This window comes from Asparagus officinalis, chromosome 5 (assembly GCF_001876935.1).
Source record: "Asparagus officinalis chromosome 5, Aspof.V1, whole genome shotgun sequence".
In the NCBI taxonomy this organism is placed as follows: Eukaryota; Viridiplantae; Streptophyta; class Magnoliopsida; order Asparagales; family Asparagaceae; genus Asparagus; species Asparagus officinalis.
The window spans coordinates 82,517,542-82,537,217 of NC_033798.1; the positions used below are offsets into that span (position 1 = coordinate 82,517,542).

Below are 19,676 nucleotides of genomic sequence, written 5' to 3' on the forward strand. Positions count from 1 at the left end.
TGACCAAGCCATAACCCCATAAGACGTAATGCACTCTTCCTAATATTTTCTTCGATCTGACTGTTTGATTTAAAAATACAGTCATCATGTGCTTTCCAAATGACATAACAAGTTGCCATAACCAGACTAATCCCATTCGTTTCTTATGGTAGCTTACCGTTACTTTCGTAGGGTTTTTTTTTCTTTCTTATATATCTATTTTCCAAAGAAAAAAATGTAGTGAAGCCTCATTAAGCGTCTTTAATAGAGGAGAATACAGCTAAGAAAAGATCTTTTCATGACTCACGATTACATGGAGTGGGTTTTCCATGAACATTTCCTCACCCTGTAATCTTCCTCTTGTCATTTTCACCTTAACAGAAAATGCGGGAGTGTAAAGAATGTTTATATGCCATCAGGTATTAGGATGATATGCTATCTACTTATCCACTATTAAATAATTTCCCATGACACTACAGTATTCATATATGAGGGTGAAAATTTTGCAAGCAACTTCAGTTGTCTGCAAATGCAGAAGGCTATTTTAGTTTACCATCATTACTGCTTAAAGAGCTCAAGTACTGTTTGGAGAAAATAGAACTGTGCAAACTTGTGATAGGAAATGCTTTCAGATTCATATGTTCCAGTTGTCAATGACATGGCTATCCTTTTGCTTAGCGTCCAAAAGTGAAGTTCACTGATTGAGCCCAGTTTATTTGACCATGAGGTTGGGTCTCTGATTAGAGGGAGATCAACCTTGAGGGAGCTGAGTAATTGATTGTGCTGGTTCTGTATCAAGCATGTGAGCTGGAGGATAGTGCACGTTTTTAGCACAACTGGCACATGTGAAAGGGTATTTTCACCTTGACAGAGAGTGGGGGAACTGAAAACTTCTGCCTAATGAGTTTGGTTTCCACTCCTTAAGCAAGGACTCTTAGATATCCGTCTTAATGTTGGATATAGAGGTGCTGGTAACCAAACAGATTGCGGTGGTGCTGTGTCCATATTTTCTTAGTTATCTCACCATGGTTGATTGTGCTTCATAGGGAATCCTAATGGAAGTACTAAGGTTTCAACCAGAGCAACAAGTTCCCTTACCATGATTGCAGTTCCAAAAACGTGTTCTGATTATCACATATGTCCTTTGTTATTTCAGATCATCTAGTGGGCATTTTTACATAAGATTATATCTGAGGTCAGGGGGGAGCAAGCCCAGTGTACTATTTATTATACTGAATTAGCATATGGTAATGTCATAAAATATTTTTAAAATAATTTTTTTTGTACATTATGATAGTAAGGTTGAGGAAAATGTTATTTGGAGTCCATTGTACTGTGTGACTGAAAGCCTGTGTAGTAGAAGTGGACTCTTTAACAACTACATGAATGGCCTTGTCCCGTAGATCTAGACGGGGGAAATTGTCTAAGGCCCTTATTCTCTCAACAAATGTCAGGAAATTAGAAAACTTGCTCAAAATAAAGGAGAACATTGATATGGACAGGCATAACTGTGAAACAAATAGGACAAGGAGTGACATGTTCGTGAGAAGTTAGAGTAGCTCAAATTGATTAGCTGGGAATGTTAGAGATGTTTTTATATTTGCACCAGAAGTTGGTGGCTCTAATTGAGAAGAATGATAGCACATCATACTTCGAGGAGCCTCTAGGACTAGTGTTAAGACAGCAAAGCAAATATGGTAATTGCCAAGTTAAAAAGGTTGGTTTGGCAGATCTAAACTTCCACACAAAGAAAAAGGATAATGTACCCGAACCCAAAAAAATAAGGATGAACCCTTTGTTGATAATAATGTTATTGTGGTGTTGGTTTTAATTTTCATGGTCCTTTTCTGAGCTTGAATGTTTCGGATGTATATTTGACTTATTCTGGCATGTTGCTCCATCTATTATTTTAGCTGCTGGAGACAATAATAAAAAATTGTGGGGACATAGTTCATATGCATGTAGCAGAAAGGGACATTCCACATGCAATGGCGAAAATAGTGAAAGAGAAAAAGAAAGTAATGTTTTATATCTTCAGAAAAATTCTCATTGTTTAATCCTATAGGAATCTTGCATTACCCAGCTCTCTCTGCCTGCAGCCTGATTTCAATGTCAAAGAGAAGATCCTGGTTTTGATAGACACCTGGCAGGAAGCATTTGGTGGTCCACAAGCAAGATATCCACAATATTATGCAGCATATCACGAGTTATTGGTATTTTTCATACTTTCTTCAAGGCATTCTCTGACATTTAAGTAGGAGTCGCAGATAAAATTTTGAGAATTGCACTTATTAAATGGAACTCAATTCCATTCCTGTTGAGGAAGCTCAGCTACAGACATATGCATATATAGTTTAAGGTGGATCAAGAGGTTTGTGTTACACTGCATCAATCACTTTTCTTCTATGGATAAAATAATGTTAAATTTTTGCAACTTCTTATGAAGGTGAAAGAACTTGTAAAGCACTTAAGATCCATATTTAGAGTGATTTGGACATGTTGAGATGATCAATCAGGTTTTCTCATAAAATTTGTCATCATAAAGTTGAAATCTTCATATTTACATTTCACGTGCGTGTGTGTGCACGCACTCGTGTGGATAGTGTTTATATCCATGTGTGTATGTCACACGCATACATATGAATGTATATATACGCATGTGTGTATGTCACACGCATACATATGAATGTATATATACGCATGTGTGTATATAGATGGGTAGAGGGAGAGAGAGAGAGATACAAAGGCTAGGATCCCATAGCTGGAATTTGAGCTTCGGTCCTATTGGTCATAAAATATATTTATTATACACAAAGGCTAGGATCCTGCCAGTAGAATTTGAGCTTTGATTCTGTTGGTCATAAAGTATACTTATTATGTAACTCAAATGAATTCCATATTGCTAACAATGGTCAACATCATTAAACGTGTGTAAAAATCGACAACTTACTGTTTGTAGGCATGTTTATATAACTGTAATATCCCTTCATGTTTAATAATTGTAATATCCTTTCATATTTACGAAGTCATAAGTAAATTTTTTTCTCCCTATAAGAGAAATGCTAACGTTTTTTCTCCTTTTGTTTTCTTTTGATGCACTCAGCGTGCTGGAGCTGTTTTCCCAAAGAAGCGCGAAGGAATTGCGCCTATATTTACTCCTGGGCAGAAAAATTCTCTTCCATGCCATCCTCGATGCACCCAAAATTCTGATTATCAACAGGAAGCACTTACCAAATCTGCTGTTTCTAATTTTCCTATTTTAAGGTCTATTGCTTAATTCCATCTGTCCAACGTTAAAAACATAAACAATGACCAATGTTATTAAAGGCACGTGAAAAAAACCTTTTCTCATTGCGGCAAACCCAACATATCAGCTGACATGTCGAGCATGTTGGACAATTTCTTAAACACTGTGCCTACTGTCATTCATAGGTTCGGGAAACAAAGCATGATGACAGATGTTAAGTGGTTATCTATGGGAAATCTTTACAATTTAAAAGTATGTCAAGGGCAATACAAACATGTTGTTTAAATCTTGGGATTGCAGGTTATGTGCTAGTTAAATTTTGTAGCATTCTCAGAAAATTGGTATTTTATGATAATAACGCGGTTCATCTTCGTTCTTCAATGATGCTAGAGAATGAGATAAGGTAAAAATGATCCCTTGTTCCAGTGCTTTTGTATAATTCAAATAGATGTTACTAGAAATGATTTGGTCAATGGGTATATCTGCTTATGAAGAGCATATTCTAGATGAGTACTTTAGCTCCCATGAAAATAAGTATCACTGGCAGATTATAAAACTTAAAGCATAGTTGGTTCAAAGAGCAAAACCCTTGTTTTTTTAAGATCTGCAAAGAGCAGAGGAAACGTCTTCTATTCCACCATCTGCAAAAAGATTTTACAGTGAATGGAATTTTCACTGACTAGTTTAAAACTATAAACATACTTGACATAATAGCTGTTGAGTGTTGGCACATACACATTTATATTCCAGATTTTGCATTGCAGCTGCATGTTTGATTCATACTAGTACTAGAAAAATCTATGATCATCAGTAAACAGATCAAATAATATGCAAAGAAGGAAACAAACAAATATAGGTTGCATAACTTACATGACTCAAGCAGAATAACAACTTTTTGTATTGTACCATTTTAACATACATTTTTTTGCTTGAACTTTGAATGTTATCAGGACTCTGGTCTTTTTATGCTGTTTGGTTTACGAACATATTTTGTCTATTTTATTCAATCGTTTCCATTTGTGTCTTATTGCAGCAAGTTCTTATGCTTCTTTTAACTTCTCCAGCCTTAAAGAAATTCAGAATGCTCGAGTTATCACAGATGTTCTTTCCGAAGTGCTCAATACTTTAGATCCTGGGAGCAATGAGGTACTGCAATTTAGTAGTATTAATTATATATTAGTTTAGGTTAGCATACATCAGGAGAATTAAATTCATGATCAATGACTGATCATTATGAATGAAAGCTTGTTTAATTTATAGCAAGTTGTAAATGAGAATTTTGCATGCCAAATCAAGAAAATTTTCTTAGGAAGCTGAGATGCTAATTTGGCATTGAACCAGTATTTGATTTAAACAGTATGATTAAGACAGCTGTTTCTTGGGTAGTTAGTTCCCCTTGTGTTAGAAATGAACAAGCACAATAATTTACTTGTAAATGCAGTTAATTCTATGTTAAAAATTTCACTTCATTCTACATATACTGAATGGTGTTTATTCTTAATATCAGGAAGTCAGGCAGGAAGTCATTCATGACCTTGCTTACCAGTGTCGATCATACAAGGAGAGATTGATACATCTTGTGAGCACATCTTCGTAAGGCCTCATACTGTTATCTCTCACTGACACCAAAACCCTTAGTCATAGGTTTTACCGTTTGATTGACTACTTTTAAAAAAATTATACTTTTAGTAAAAAAAAATTTGTTGAATGGAACTATAACTCTGAAACTCAACGAGTGAGCTGTAAGCCTAGTGAATAGTCAGAGTGTTGACTATCTAAAAGGTCCCTTTGTACTAAAAATTTTTTCTATTTATCCTAGTTTTATGTTTCCTCTTCTTCTAGGCTTATTTCTCCACTTGCGAAAATTGATTTTAGGTTGAGAGCATCAAAAATTTTCCATGAAAATTGTTTTCAAGGAGACTTGTCCATAGATGATTCCTTCCACTTTGATGAGAAAAGGACGGGTGACAAAAAATACAGAGTTGTAAATTTAACTATGTGGTATATGCTTTTGTCACACTTAGCATAACCTAAGCCTTTCTCTTCCATTTGAAATTCTTACAGGGATGAAGATCTACTTTACCAAGGACTTGCACTAAATGATGAATTGGAGTGTGTTCTAGCCAAACATGATGCTCTTGCTGTAGGTATTCCTGATCCCGTGGAGAAGCCATGGTCTCTTCAGCCACTGGTAGACATTGATGATCCTGTGATTACTAATTCTGATGGTAACATTGAACCTGATGAAAGGTAGGCCATCCTCAATATTTTTAATTTCTGATGTAATTAGGCATCTGAAGTTACAATTTATTGACAGTCACACCTGAAGACGAGATGAGTTCAGGTCATGGTTATAGAGAACAACGTTAAGGAATGCATGTTTATTCATTCCAGTTGACATTCTTTAGCTGGTTTAACATGCATAATGTAGTTTGTTCAATAAACTTTGCCTTTCTGGTTGAATTTCTAGTTAGCTGATAGTCTGAAATCAGAGACTAGACTCAAGAAAGTGAAACCTTTGGTTGGCATGTGATTTTATGTTTTCTTATTGCAATATGTTGTATTTATTGTTACCTTGTGTAAAAGGAAATTTATTTTGGATTTGGTCCTCACTGTATAGTACTGTGTTCTCTAGGTTGCAGTCAAGTGCAAGCACAAGCAATCAGCTTCCACTTGAGCAGCTGCTTAGTGGCGTTGACCTTCTTAGCGGTGACTTTGACAATCCTGCTGCTGAAAATGCACTAGCCCTTGTTCCTGTTGGTGAACCACTCGCTGACTCCGTGACTGAGCAGAATGCACTAGTTCTTTCAGATGTGTTCTCTCAAAGCGTTAATAACAATGGCAATGATACTCCAACTTCACTTAGTTCTTATTCAGAAACTCCATCATCACAGGCCTATACTTCTCCCCAGCTCACCCTTTACTCCAATGGTAGCATTCCAAACTCAGGGGCTCCTAATTTTCAGCAGTTAGCTTATGGAGGAGTTCCTCAAAATGATGCAAACTTTGCATGGAATGGTCAAGTTACTCAGGGCATGACTAAGCGACCAATTGGTAAGTTGATTATGTATCTTTAATATTTTAACTGCTAGTAGAACATACGGCAACCATATTTGTAAGTAGCTGTCTTGGGTACTCTCTTTTTACCTAAATTGGTAACTAAAGATCTAGAAATAGAATACTGTGACTTATGGACAGAGAACCATTTACTTCCTTGATATTTGACATTTGGAATTTCATCTGATTTCCTCCTTTAGGGGGAAAAGTCACTTTTAAGGCTTTATAGTCCATTACACAGTTTCGGTTAGTTATGGAGGACCATTACGCACAATGATATAGTCTTCCAGTCATTTGGTGTCAAAACCCCAACTTGTTGGCTGCATCACATTTACCTTTCTTAAGGCAGAAATCTAGATCTTATTTCAACTTCAGACAGAAGCACTATATTACACAATTTTTAAAAAAAACAACAGTAAAGTTTTTGTGCAAGTGTTGTTTCGTCTCTGTTTTCTTCTGTCATTTATCTAAATCGTGAGTTACTCTTTAATACTGTAGCCTTGTTGTTCGAGTCGCATTAGGTTACATTCCAACCCAGACTGAAGCAAAGTACAGGTCCAAACTCCAAATGTAGATTCAGGTTCAATGGATCGTTGATAAGATGAAAAGCCATGTCACACGAATACTTATTGTGAAATGTGAAGCCATCTTTTGTTGGGATACATGTCACACAGATATTGCACAGGGCACTTCTTTCTTCGTATGTATTAATTTAGGAATTCTTGATGACGGCTTGTCATGTTATTTCATGTCCTTGTTCATGTTTCTGTAACTTTGTCCTAGAAGAAGAATGGTTATTGTGCTTAGTTTTGCTTAAGTCCCCGTCACTACATCAAAACTCCGAAGTTGTGGTGAAAGTTGAGGGTTATAATTTGTATACTCTAAAATGCCCGTAGAGATTGGGAGCACTTTCATGGGCTGAAACCTAGCCTAGGTAGTGGTATCTTTTTTAAATTCGCTATAAAAATTTGTGACCATTAAGATTCAAACCTAGTAGGTTGTTGTGATACCATCTTAAACTTTGAACCTAGGTTGTGGTGAAAGGTTGAGGTTATAACTTTTATACTCTTTTAACATTTTTCATATCGTATATAGCCATTCAATGGAAACCCATCCAAAATCAAGTCATGGGGTGGATAATTCTTACTTTCTTCATGCATGGACTCCTGCAACATATACATGAGAATGATTCATGCGTGCTGAAGTTACCCGCTAATTCCACTAGCACAATGAATGTCTTTAACAGGTGTAAATGATCAAGGTCTTCCACTACCACCATGGGAAGCTCAACAAGCCGAGAGTAGTGACTGTGGCAACCCCGAAACTCAAACAATGCAGAATGGACTTCAGGCAGGAGCTATGCATCCTCAGCTACTGCAGAATATGCATCTTGGATCCCCTCACCCTGAATTGGTGCAAAGCAACCAGCAACCAGGGATATATCCAACTTATTTGAGTCAAAGCGACATTTCTCAGAGAATGTATAAGCTCTATGTGCAAGATAACAGCAGCTATTACACAAATACAGGGAGTACTTACCAAATATCAGCCCCTCATGTGCAACAGTTCAATAAGCTGGCCAAGCCTGAAGATAAGTTGTTTGGGGATCTTGTTAGTATGGCGAAATCAAAACAAAGTAAAACTACCGCCAGTAGTGACGGGAACTTGTAGAATGAGCGGCTTGTTGTTTAGTTGGTTTTTTAATTAATTGATTCAATTATTGTATTTATTATTGTTTTATTTTTTATACATATGTATAATTTTTTTTTTCACTTGTAATTTTGACTTTGGTATGCAAATTATGAAGATTCAACTTGATGATCCAAACCGTTTATTTTGATATGTGCTTACTATTTTTTAAAGGAAATCAGCAAGCAAAGATAATAAATGTTACATATTTACACGTAATCATAATCTCTAGTCCTTGTCAGTATCGGTGTTGCCTTCCAAACCATTTATTTTGATATGTACTTATTATTATTTGTTTTTTTCAAAGAACATCAGCAAGCAAAGTTAATAAATGTAACATTTTACACGTTATCTTACCCGGAAGCCTGGTTTCACTGATTGCAACCCAGATTAATAAATGTAGTTCTAATTGTGCATATAGACCCTTTGGGTGATCTTTTTTTAAGAGAAAGAAAAAAATTATAGAGGCGGATAAACTCCATGTAATTCTATTGGTGCAGATAGACCTCCGGTTACTATTTTTTTAAATAGTAATAAAAAAGTTCGCTAAGATAATCTATTTGTAGTTGGCAAATAGTACAAGAAGTTGATCCGCACCAATAGAACAGCGAGGAGTCTATCGCTAATTGGGCAATGCAAGGATTGTGATCCTCTCCTAAGGAATAGTGTTTCCTAAGATCTCCTAATGCATCTTAACCTTTGATTTTGTGTATGAGCACAAAAAACAAGGAGGTCCTATGCAATGAATGGTTGAGATGCATTAGGAGATCTTAGGAAACACTATTCCTTATGAGAGGATCCCAATCCGCAATACAAAGGGTCTATCTGCAATTAACCCCAACTAAAGGACAAAGAGGTGGCTACTGACCTCTAAAATTATCTCAAGGCGACCCCACTCGTGTATAATAAATGAGAGGGCTTTTTAGTCTTTTCCACTTAACTCTTGGTCAGTTTCATCCACTGATTGGCTCCGAGTATTCCCAGAATCCATCAAAGATATCGGAGACAGCAGCTTCGCTCCCCCAATCCTCCTTCTCTTGAAGCAAACCGAACCAAGAGGTGCCTTTTAATTTCCAGTATTCATTTTTTTTTAAAATCTAATCTCTTCATGGGTTTCTTTTGACATTTCCTTTTGTTTTCTTTCGATGGTTGTTCCATTTTTTGTGAGATTAGAAGAATGGCTTTCGCCTCGGCAATCTCTCTACCCTCTTTGATCGTCCATGGGAACAAAACCCATTACAGGAATCTGCGAAAGATTCCAGTTTCATCAGTTGCAGGTGATGGGATACGCTAACTATTCCCCCCCTTTGGGTTACTGCAAACTGTTATCATGCTTTTAAAGTTTTTAGAATGATGACTGTTTGCATCTAGAAAGAAATTACATATCATTTTCTTGTGAATGTAGTTACGGTCAAATTTCGTAGAAAGTCTGAGCGCATGACTTACTGTCTACATTTGGGTAGAGTGATATATAAGAATCAGCTAACTGAATGCAATATTTCCCCTCATTTCTTTTGGGGGAGTCAGCAAATTTGGAATTTGAGGGAGTTGAGTACAATATGAAGACTATTTGTTTGAGAATTTTCGCTTGCACTGATGGTTTGCTGTTGTAACTTGATAGTTCTATCTAGTATTTTTTTGAGTATGGGTGCTTAATTTAGAGACTAGGCTAAATGCAGAGAAACATTGTGATGACTCACTACATTTTTTGCATTTGCATAAACATAATCTTTTGTGCAGTAAAAACTTTTTTCTCCCTTGCTGTTATTTACCTTTTGTCACCCTCCCCTTGATATGCCTTCAGTCACTCTCTTTTTACAGAGATCTTTAGATATACCTGAATTATTCTTATGTAACATCCAGTGTACATATTCCACCAAAAAGATTGTTTAGCTGGAAGTTAGGTTTACTTCCATCAAACTCATAGCTCCCAATGGAGCTGTAAATTCTTTTCTTTTTTTTTCTACATTTAAATCTTCTACTTGAAGTAATTCCATCGATACGAATATTTTTAAACCGGGTTTGACATTTAAACTCTGGAGCTCAAATTAAAATTAAAATCCTCAAAGCCCACGATCATCATAATGTTTTACTTTTTTCCATCACAGTGTGATCACGTAACCTATATGAAAACTTTCCAACTGTTTATTATCCTCTTTGGGTTATGATGCTAAATTCCTCGGTAAAGAGACTAGAGAAAAGGGAGGAGCTTGCAAAGAACCTTCTCGTCCCGTTGGCTCTAGGGAAACCAACCATAAAGATACGTCATTTAAACACTGAAGCTCGTGCAGCAAAGCAGAAAATCTCCAAAATTTTCCTACACCAAGAAAATTCCTAGATGAAGGGACAAAGATGAAATGTTTGCTATAGAGGTTCTTTTTTCTCGTAACACAAATTGCACACATCTCCAAGATATTATATTAACCATTTATCCAAACAAAGGACACATAGAATGTTGATTTACCCAGCATCAAAATTGAGTAAAAAATATAGTAAAATTGGGACTGCAGTAGAATGGTACTCGTCCAATATAATAGTTTCCTTCTCTTCATATTTCAAGATGTTCTATGCTGATGGTGCCACTTATAAAAGATTGTTCTACTATCAATCACAAAAGTTATTATGATATATATGTACCAAGCATTAAGGTCTCATAACCCATCTTAGGTTTGGCCAAATTCTTGAATTTGGAGATTGCAGGTATAGATTATCTGATCCAGATCCAACCGGTTTGCAGTTTTCTTAAGTCTTTCTCAATGTGCAGGAAAGCAGAGATTTGTCGCAGTTGTCACAAAGGCTGTTGGTGATAGTTCTGATTCTTCCTCTGGAAGCATAGTCAAATATGTTCAAAGTGCTGTGAGTTCCTTTTTTTGCTGCTCTCAACTGATGTAACTGCGTCAACATGTTATGATGTTAATTTAATGTTAGCTAAAAGTGTGAAAATATTAAAATGCAAATAAACCTGACATACAATTTTTATCTAAGTCTCTGCAGTCAATCATCTCACCTAAAAAAATATGCAAGAACAGAAGAATTGTGCATGTTTGAAGCATGCTTGCAGCTGAACCGGTCCTCTAGAATTTGAGCGTACAAAATAACTAGGACCGTGAGATTGGGGAAGTAAGGAATGAGATACTTCATTTTTAGGAGAGATTTAGACAAAGTGATGCTTCTTTTGTCTTCTATGCTTAAAATTTATTTTCTACTTTTTTCCAGCTACAGTTTAGATGCCTGCATCATCCATTCATATAGTATTTGTGAACTTAACCAGCACCTCTTTCTTTTCTTTCAATTTTTTGAAGCAGTGGAACAATTCTGAAGATCGAATAGCTCTTGCCGGTTTAGGATTTGCAGCCATAGCGGCAGTTTGGGCATCAGCTAATCTTATCGCGGTAATAGATTTGAAATCTTCTTTGTTCTTGCTGAGGTTTTATGAGGGATGCATTAACATTTAAATTCCAGTGAAAATGAGCTTATGACATTTTGCCATTTTACTATATCTTCCGCGTTTTCACATGGAAAGGCTAAACTTCGCAGGCAATTGACAAGCTTCCTATAATCCCTAGTACATTAGAGTTGATCGGGATATTATTTTCCTGGGTAAGCATTTACTTTTTTATTAAATTTTAAAAGGACCAATTTAGAGCGGGTTTTCTTGTTTTCTAATTGTTATTGTTCTGTTTTTTTTACAGTGGTTCATATATCGATACCTCCTATTTAAACCAGACAGGTAAGGCTTGCTAGTGTTTAACTATTAATCAAACTATTCATTCAAAGGCTTTGCGTGAGTTTTATTCATTCAAAGGCTTTGCGTGAGTTTTATTTTGTGAGTAGCTGCCACATGCTTCACTAGTCAATTTGCTCCCTCTTGATTGAATATTGATCATGTTGCGATTCATATAAGCAATTCGACATCGCATTCTATCCATAGACTTTATACCATCAAGTAATTAAATGGAAAACTTATATCGGCCTCTTTGTTAACTTTGTATGCTTATCTTTTCCAGGGAAGAGTTGTCGCAAAAAATAAGGACTTCAATCTCAGATGTAATTGGTCAGTGACGTCCCCAAGCATACAAGAAAGTAGTAGTAGTCAGGTAGAAGGGTGTAAATTTTAATTCATTTGCAGTTGGTTTGGATCATCTATATTGTGCTGGATCATGAATAGCTCCACTGCGAATCTGTGAGCTGTTGAACTGTACTATATTAAACTGGAAGATGTGCGTTGTTCTTTCTTGTTTTTTTGTGAGAAAATAGGTGTCATTGTAGTTTCTTCATTGCTTTGTGTAGTTTTGGCTCTTCTTTTCTTCTTTGTTGGTAGGGAAAATATGTCTGCATATATGTATTTTACTTGGATGAGATCCCGCATTCATGCCGATTTCTGTTCTTGAATCATAAATAATCCTATTATACATAATCTAACGATCCTGCCTCACTTGGAGGATGTAAAATTGTAGCTCATAAGCTGGGTTTGTTCATTCAGATTTCTTGAATCGTGTACGTATATTGCAGCTGTCCTGGGAAATTGAAGTGCATAGTTGATCATAGGTCTCGTCACTTTAGCAGCTTCTTCAGCGTGCGTTGCTGTTGTAAGTAAGATATTGGGTTGATCATTCTGCTGGTTGTCCAAAGTATGAAGATTGAGCACAGCGAAGAAAGATTTCCAAGAGCTACCAAGCAAGTGCAGATGAGGGGATACCCGACTGAGAACCAATTTAGCAATGCACACGCGCTCTCCATTTATATATCGGTAACTTAAAAGCGCCAACTCCACAGATTCAATTGCTCGCTCAAAAAAGCAGAGCCTGTAAAATTCATTGCAATTTTCTTGGTTCAGTACAAGTACGCTAAAGCTCCAACGAGCATGTTGTTCTCATGCACTGAACCCAGGAATGCAGAACTTTCATAATGAAAATGAAAATAAAAATAAACAAAATCAATACATCGACATGTAGTAGACTTCCATTCTGTAGTACTATAAAGAAAGTTGCTACTAATCTCAGAAGTAAACAAGCATGTTCTGGTCTTGCATCTATTATTGATCAGACAACAGAAGGTGATGTCATAAAGGCAATGCAAGACCTGCAAGAGAGTCTAATTGTTTAGCGCATAAATACCGAATTGTTGCGCAAGGGACAAAAATATTCGAGTCTTATGATTACAAAGCTAAAACAGTCTAATAACCTATTTATACACCAGGTATATACTAACTGCATACTATAAATTTATAACTCAAACTGAACCGCGCTCTTTAATCTTGGCAAGAATCCAATAGCTAAAGTAAGACCATACCAATCTATATATTTTTTCATGAATTTGATCAACCTTCAGAAAGAATATAGATAAGTTGTCGAGCATGTCTCCTGATTATTTAACTGCGCGTATGCTTACAGAAATAATATAGACATACTTACTTGCTCATAAGTAAGCCCCAAGCCTAATGTGCATACATGCCTAGATAAATGGAGAAGTTTATGAATATTGAATCTTTTAGTTACTGTTTGGTTGGTGTTGCACAAAGACCAAGCTGCCTTAACTAACCACAGTTTAACTTGGACAGACATATTTTCAAGGCTATTGTGATCTTACACAACCAAACCATGTACTAACTAATAAAATGTGAATCCTTTCATAGCATAGACAAGGTACGGCTTAATATATGAAATCTGAAACATGACTAGAGCAAGGTTGTGAAGTAAGGTGGAGTGTACTTTCCCTCACAATATAGAACATTTATTTTCAGAAGAAAAAAAAATAATGAAAATGCTACAAGAAATTCATTAGTGACGACATATATTTGCTTTCTTTGCTTGCTCCAAACTAGAAATACATACACAAAAGTGGTCTAAATCAAGTTATAGCTAAAAGGTTGAATCAATCCTAGATGAAAAAGTACAGTGACCAATGCACATTGGACATATGGAAATGGATAATGATTGATGCCGAAAGATGAAGCAACAGCAAGAACAAAAGGAATCACAACTAGGTCTTCCAAGAGGTGAAATATGCATGGCAAATTCTTCTAAACAGCCATCGTAAAGAAAAGTTGCAGTTTTCAATTTAAAGAGAAAATTAACTAATTGTATTCAAATTTTGGATAATGGTCAAAGGTGAAATCAAATCTCATCATGATAGGAAGCAAGGGGAAAGAAGAACAGCGAAGGGGCTTGTGTAACCAATCTTAAAAAAATGGATGGATAGGGAAGAAATATCAGATCATAAGTGTGCTTTCATGTCTAGAATGAGATTTAGAAACTAAATAGCAGTGCAAGGTAAATAAATAATAGCCCAACTTACAAAATTCAAGGAATATGGTCACGACCTTCTATAGCTTAAAATCCAAAATGATCATAAAGTACTACAAACTTTGAGAAAGATCATATTGATTCTTTTTGTTACAAGATGCCATCTAAATGCCAAAATTAAACATACAAGAAAAACTTTCACTAATAAACCCATCTCTAACAAGGTCCAGTACGCCCTTAATTATTGTAAACATTTCTTCTCTCTAGATTTCTCCCCAATTTTTGATGATAAGTGAGATATCCAAGTCATGGCAACAATCCAAATATTTTCATCGTGGAGTCTTATGACGAACCTAATAATACAAATTCCAATGAAATTGAGGATGGACCGCATGGGCTTGGCTATATTACATGCTATGTTACCTGGGTACAACTACCTTTAAGCCATGTACCTATACCTGTACCCACACCCAAACTCCTTGGATTGCATATATGCATACATGTATTCAGGCATGTACGCAATTAAACAAAATACATGTTGTAGTTTAGAATGTTAGTTAAACAATTTCTAGACGTAAATACTACACTTCACTTGCACTTCTTGAAACTCGTTGGGTTCCAAACTATGATTTTAATGGTTGTTTGAGTGTCTAGTTCAAAAAACAAACATTTTTTACAATTTATAATCCACATACTGAAAGAAACATAAAAACGTTATCGGGATTTTAAATCTCAATAACACGTGAAAGAAAATATTGATCTCATGTAAACTATTAGTTTCAATATATAATTTGTGTATACAAATATTTATATAGCCGTGTCCACACACCCTACCTCTTAAAAATTTGTTGTACCCATACCTGTATCAATACCAATACCGGTACCCGTACCCGTACCATGCAACATAGATTGCAAGTGATTGCCTCAATTTCTATGGCTAAGTAACTTGAAAATATAGAACATGAAAGACTTAGATTGTATTTGAGTAGAGGGTCCACTAATGGGCTTTTTAGGGCTTATTTGTTTTCAGCGCTTGAACTATTGATAGGATAGAAAAATTATCAATATTTTCAAGAGTAATTGGATCTCTAGAACTGCTAGGGATGGATACATGTTTTCAGCCTAATAAGTGGACCGAAGTTGATACAATAAACATAGCTATATATAAATTAAGAAAGCAAAGTTTTGAAAGCAGATTTGTTTCTGAATAGTTTTTGGAGGGAGTAAGCTCAGTAAGGGAACAACAAATAACAAAAGAGAACCCCGGGAAAAAAAAAGGCCCCTCTCATAGAGGGACTACTGGAAATACCAAATCAAGCAAACACATACTGTTTGAGACAATAGGTAGAATGGGCTAATGGTATCAATGAGCAATCTTTCTCAGACTCAGATTCACCAAACTTGACTGTACACAGAATCTCAATAGAATCACAACTTCACAATGGTACTATTTCTCAAGCTAAATGTAATGCAAGTCTATACCTTTCAGCTTACTAGCATATCTATTCCACAATAACAACCTGGATTATCTTCTTCTCATAAGTTAACACCATCAAGAATCATGTACCCCTCACTTACAGAATTACACCATTAGAAGCATACTGCATTTTGATCTAAACCCCATTTTATTTTATTTTATTTATTTATTTATGGCTTAGTTTTCCAAAAAGATAAAATCTTTGGAGGAATAACAGCGACTTGGACCCAGAAATCAACTATAACCAAAGAAACGAAGCCATCGAGAAAGAAACTAAAGAAGAAGGATGAAACCTTGAGGAATCCACCCCCCAGCTCTGAGACTCCGCAGACAACACCGATGTGAGACGAGCAGAAGCAATCGCGGTGTGCAATGGCAGCATCGTAAGTAAACATCCCCAATCAAGCGGTAATCTAGAGCACAAAAAACCATTTTTTTCAAAAATACCCAAAAAAAAAAGTTAAAAAAAAGAGAGAGTTGAACCTGGAGATGAAGGAAATGCGCCTCCGTGGATTAGGAACTGAAGGGGAAATCGTTGAGGGGATCGAGGGGTTTCTTTGTGGAGGGGCTGAGAGCTAAAGAGAGAGAAGAGAGGAAGCTGCCATTTTTCGAGTACTGACGTCCGCTGCGACGAGCGAAGACGGCCCGAGGTTTTGTCCTACAATAATTATAATTTAGTTCTAATTGAGGAGAAATATGTTAGACTATTTTTTTTTAGTTTAAATAAATAAACAACATCTCTACGGAATAATTAAAATGTCTGAATTTTTACCTTTTTAATATTTTGAGTATGCTTGCTTTATTCTAATACATATTAAAACTTGGAGGGTGTCTAGTAGGTTACATGGCAAAGCCGTGTCGCTCTTTCGTGGGGCGCCCGACGTCAATTCCATCTGCATCAAAGGCGTGATAAAAAATAAATAAATATTGAAACTTTTTTTAAAAAATACGACCGTCTTTTAATAGTATAGATAATTTATCTCAATGTATTTGACTACTCAATGTATTTGACTACATCTCTATAGAATAATTAGAATGTCTCATCTCGCATTCAAAATTTTAGCTCGTTGTAATCTACATAAGACACAAACATTATGATATGCATATTTTCATCTATGTGTGAAACAACTATAACCTCCTTCAGTTTGCTGTTTGCATAAGAAACCAAACATAACCCACAAGTGGAGACTCGAATGAATAAAAAGTGTAAATGAGCTTTAAAAACTTCGTTTAAAAAGTGTAAATGAGCTTTAAAGACTTTGTTTCAAAGTAAGAGAATACAAAGACTGTTCTTCTGGAGATCTGAACATTAAACTAAAAAACAGATAAAAACTAGGAAGAAATAAAACAATATGAAAACTGCGGTAGGATTCATGGTCGATAGAAGTATCGTCACTTGAGCAACTCGTCAAATTAACCAGTCGCTCGCTTCTTTCACAATCGAGGCTGTCACTAGCTAGATGCCCAGTTCCTTGCTCTGCCATGAACTGAAATGGTTTTGTCGATACGTAACTATAACTTGATTATTTATTTATTTTTCTTTTTTAGAAGGCAAGACAATTAAAAAAGGGTACAGTAAAAAAACAACGAACGGAAGAATTGGGATAATTTACTGTAAACTTGTTACTTGAGGGATTTGACCTTAATCAAAGCCCAGTAAGCATGATGTTGTTTGCTACTCCTTTACAGTCTCATGAACTAATATAGAGAACCAAAGAAGCATTCAGAAAAATACGCGGAACTACATCCTGATATGCTTCATTTACCATTATTAGCAGCGGAGAAAGGATTAAAGGTGCCAATCTTGCGTTTCATTAAAATGGACCGAACAAAGCAAAGTGCAAAGTATTTCTAATAATCATAACAACAACAACAACTAACTTCAGGTATGGAGTTCAAAAATGATGGCTCTCGGTAAGAGGATGAGCAATTTGTGGCAATATTGGAAGGATGTGTTTCACAATATAATCATGTTGATGGTTACAGTCGTGCCTACGGGTCAGAGAGCTCAAGAACGACTAATATCTTCTTTAATCCTTGTAAAAGCATATATAATATTAAAACAGAAAAAAAAAATGATTCAATATGAAAAATTGATGCCCATTTGAAGGACAAATTTTCAGAACCAACCTATTTTGAATTTTATTCCTAAAAACACACTCATTTCAAACTTAATTTCAAAAGCAGACCCAGTTGGCTGACACTGGATCTGTTTTTAAAAAAAAAGTTCCCAAACTTCACGGGACTTCAACTCCCATGAAGTTTGGGAATTTTTTTTTTCAAAAACCGACCCAGTTTCTGTTTAACTAGGTCGGTTTTTGAAATTAAGTTTGAAACGGGTTTTTTTTGAGAATTTTTTGACAAACAGGTTAGGGTTTGAAAATTTGTCCCCCACTTGAAATCTGTGGTAAACGACCACTCTTGAGCTGAATTGTTCAAATGAAACTCTCGGTCTTCGTTCATGTAGTGTCTTTATCGTTAAGTAACACGGACGAAATCAATGCACTGAGGAATCTCCTTGATCAAATTAAGCAGACTTCGAGATTTAGAAGTGCATAGAGTAAATTTCAATCAGCTATAGTCTTGTGTATCTCTCATAACCCGCTGCATCTACAAGCGAGAGGATTTTGCGATCAATTTCACCTGATCTTCCCGAAACTTTCAGCTCTGTGCGGTGATTCCCAATAACTTCTAAGATCGCACTAAACCCGCAATAATTATTAGAACCGCAGAAAACGCCGAACAAGTTTATGTGTTCCGCAGATAACTTCCCGAAATATGGACATATGCTGTCATGGGGATTGTCTGCAAAATGTAAAAACTTATTGGAGTTTTCTTCAGTTCCAATTATTATTGGGAGTTTAATTGTGAGTTTAGAAATTAATTATCGGGGGTTAACTACAAAATGCTGAAAGTTCTGGGGGTTTAGTGTAATTTACCCTCGTCAAAATATTAGAACAAAAGACTGTTCTTCCTGCACAGACAGCCAAATCCTGCATTTAGGATTGGATGTATCCGTGTCTGTTTTTGTATTTGGCTCACCTCGGTAATCAAGTAGAGGTTCTCTTCAACCAATCTATCCTTGAAATCCTTAATATTCTCCTTCGGACATGATCCCATCGCCTGCAAGCAATCAAGTAGAGGTTTTCCTTTTCCTTCTCTTTTTCTTTTTCTTTTTTTTTTAAACCCTTTAGTGGTACTCACCATCCTTAATTAAGTCTCTTATTAGCACTTACTATACTAAGTAGCGCTTTTTTGAAATTAGCTCTTAAATTGCGAAGTACATATTACATACATATGAGAGATTGCTTGTTTAGGATACATCTAGGCGACATGCAAGTAAATTGTTCACTCCAATCATAAGCAACTAAATGGTAAAAATGGGTTTGTATTTCCATGTTTACAGAAGAAACTCCTTCCCTGTAGCCGCATATGACGGAATCTGATAACTCATTGACATCCAAAACTTCATGATAGCGGATAAATCACTTGTATTATTGCCCAATTACAGATAGGCCCCCTGTAGTTTTATTGGCGCCGCTGGACCTAGTATTATTTGCCCAAAGTGCAGATAGACCCCTTGGCTCAAGTAATACAATTACAAGGGGTCTAGCCACAATTTACCCTATTATAAGTATGTCAAAACAAAAGAACCTATGATCAAAAGCAGTTACACATCAATTTTACTTTTCTTTGTTCCAAAATGATTGGTAAGAAAATTTATCATAGTCGTGTTATTTCCAATATATAATATTTCACCAGTTGTCTACTTTACATGTCCTCGGAGTGAAAACATCTTCCTTCTGATTCTTCAATTCAAACATAGCAATGTTCATAGCTACCTCATAGGAGAACCATGACTTGAAATTTCTTTTTCTGCAAGCTTGTTAGGAGAAGAGAGAACATAATACGCACTAAAGGACACGAGGAATTATGTACCGTACAGAAACAATGGCCCAAGGTTTTCGAAATGTTTACTTCA

General features: G+C 35.9%; 3 protein-coding genes across 9 annotated transcripts in view; 2 read left to right on the forward strand and 1 right to left on the reverse strand.

Annotated features, from left to right (window-relative positions):
* Positions 1 to 8,110, forward strand: part of LOC109839910 (TOM1-like protein 2) — a 39,259-nt gene extending 31,149 nt beyond the window's left edge. Inside the window, exons 3-10 of one of the 6 annotated variants that reach the window (XM_020408364.1) lie at positions 1,893 to 1,997; positions 2,079 to 2,192; positions 3,083 to 3,243; positions 4,291 to 4,372; positions 4,734 to 4,819; positions 5,291 to 5,476; positions 5,862 to 6,280; positions 7,530 to 8,110. In XM_020408364.1, coding sequence (XP_020263953.1) covers positions 1,893 to 1,997; positions 2,079 to 2,192; positions 3,083 to 3,243; positions 4,291 to 4,372; positions 4,734 to 4,819; positions 5,291 to 5,476; positions 5,862 to 6,280; positions 7,530 to 7,954 — 1,578 coding nt within the window. In that variant the 3' untranslated portion in view covers positions 7,955 to 8,110. Of the gene's footprint in view, positions 1 to 1,892; positions 1,998 to 2,078; positions 2,193 to 3,082; positions 3,244 to 4,290; positions 4,373 to 4,733; positions 4,820 to 5,290; positions 5,477 to 5,861; positions 6,281 to 7,378 lie in introns of all 6 variants that reach the window. The other 5 variants (XM_020408365.1, XM_020408369.1, XM_020408367.1 and 2 more) reach the window with 5 other exon arrangements.
* On the forward strand, positions 8,925 to 12,226 carry LOC109839914 (protein CURVATURE THYLAKOID 1C, chloroplastic). 2 transcript variants are annotated; one of them, XM_020408374.1, is made up of 7 exons: positions 8,925 to 9,031; positions 9,146 to 9,249; positions 10,737 to 10,828; positions 11,275 to 11,364; positions 11,510 to 11,572; positions 11,665 to 11,702; positions 11,980 to 12,226. In XM_020408374.1, the coding sequence occupies exons 2-7, from the start codon at positions 9,150 to 9,152 to the stop codon at positions 12,032 to 12,034; spliced, it is 438 nt and encodes a 145-aa protein (XP_020263963.1). In that variant the 5' UTR covers positions 8,925 to 9,031; positions 9,146 to 9,149; the 3' UTR covers positions 12,035 to 12,226. The 2 variants fall into 2 exon arrangements, with proteins under 2 accessions (XP_020263963.1, XP_020263964.1); XM_020408375.1 differs by having other exon boundaries at positions 11,278 to 11,364.
* LOC109839913 lies at positions 12,101 to 16,344 on the reverse strand. The gene is made up of 3 exons (XM_020408372.1): positions 16,178 to 16,344; positions 15,988 to 16,107; positions 12,101 to 12,777 (listed from the first exon to the last, which is right to left on the reverse strand). Exons 2-3 carry the CDS (start codon positions 16,074 to 16,076, stop codon positions 12,405 to 12,407), a joined length of 462 nt encoding a protein of 153 aa, XP_020263961.1. The 5' UTR covers positions 16,077 to 16,107; positions 16,178 to 16,344; the 3' UTR covers positions 12,101 to 12,404.

Excerpts from the sequence above, each read along its gene's own strand:
- LOC109839914 (XM_020408374.1), top strand. The coding sequence starts at position 9,150 with ATGGCTTTCGCCTCGGCAATCTCTCTACCCTCTTTGATCGTCCATGGG. Across the intron at positions 11,573-11,664 it reads TCGGGATATTATTTTCCTGG|TGGTTCATATATCGATACCT; the intron begins GTAAGCATTTAC and ends TTTTTTTTACAG. Across the intron at positions 11,703-11,979 it reads CTCCTATTTAAACCAGACAG|GGAAGAGTTGTCGCAAAAAA; the intron begins GTAAGGCTTGCT and ends TATCTTTTCCAG.
- LOC109839913 (XM_020408372.1), bottom strand. The coding sequence starts at position 16,076 with ATGCTGCCATTGCACACCGCGATTGCTTCTGCTCGTCTCACATCGGTG. Across the intron at positions 12,778-15,987 it reads TGGGGGGTGGATTCCTCAAG|GCTCTGCTTTTTTGAGCGAG; the intron begins GTTTCATCCTTC and ends TGAATTTTACAG.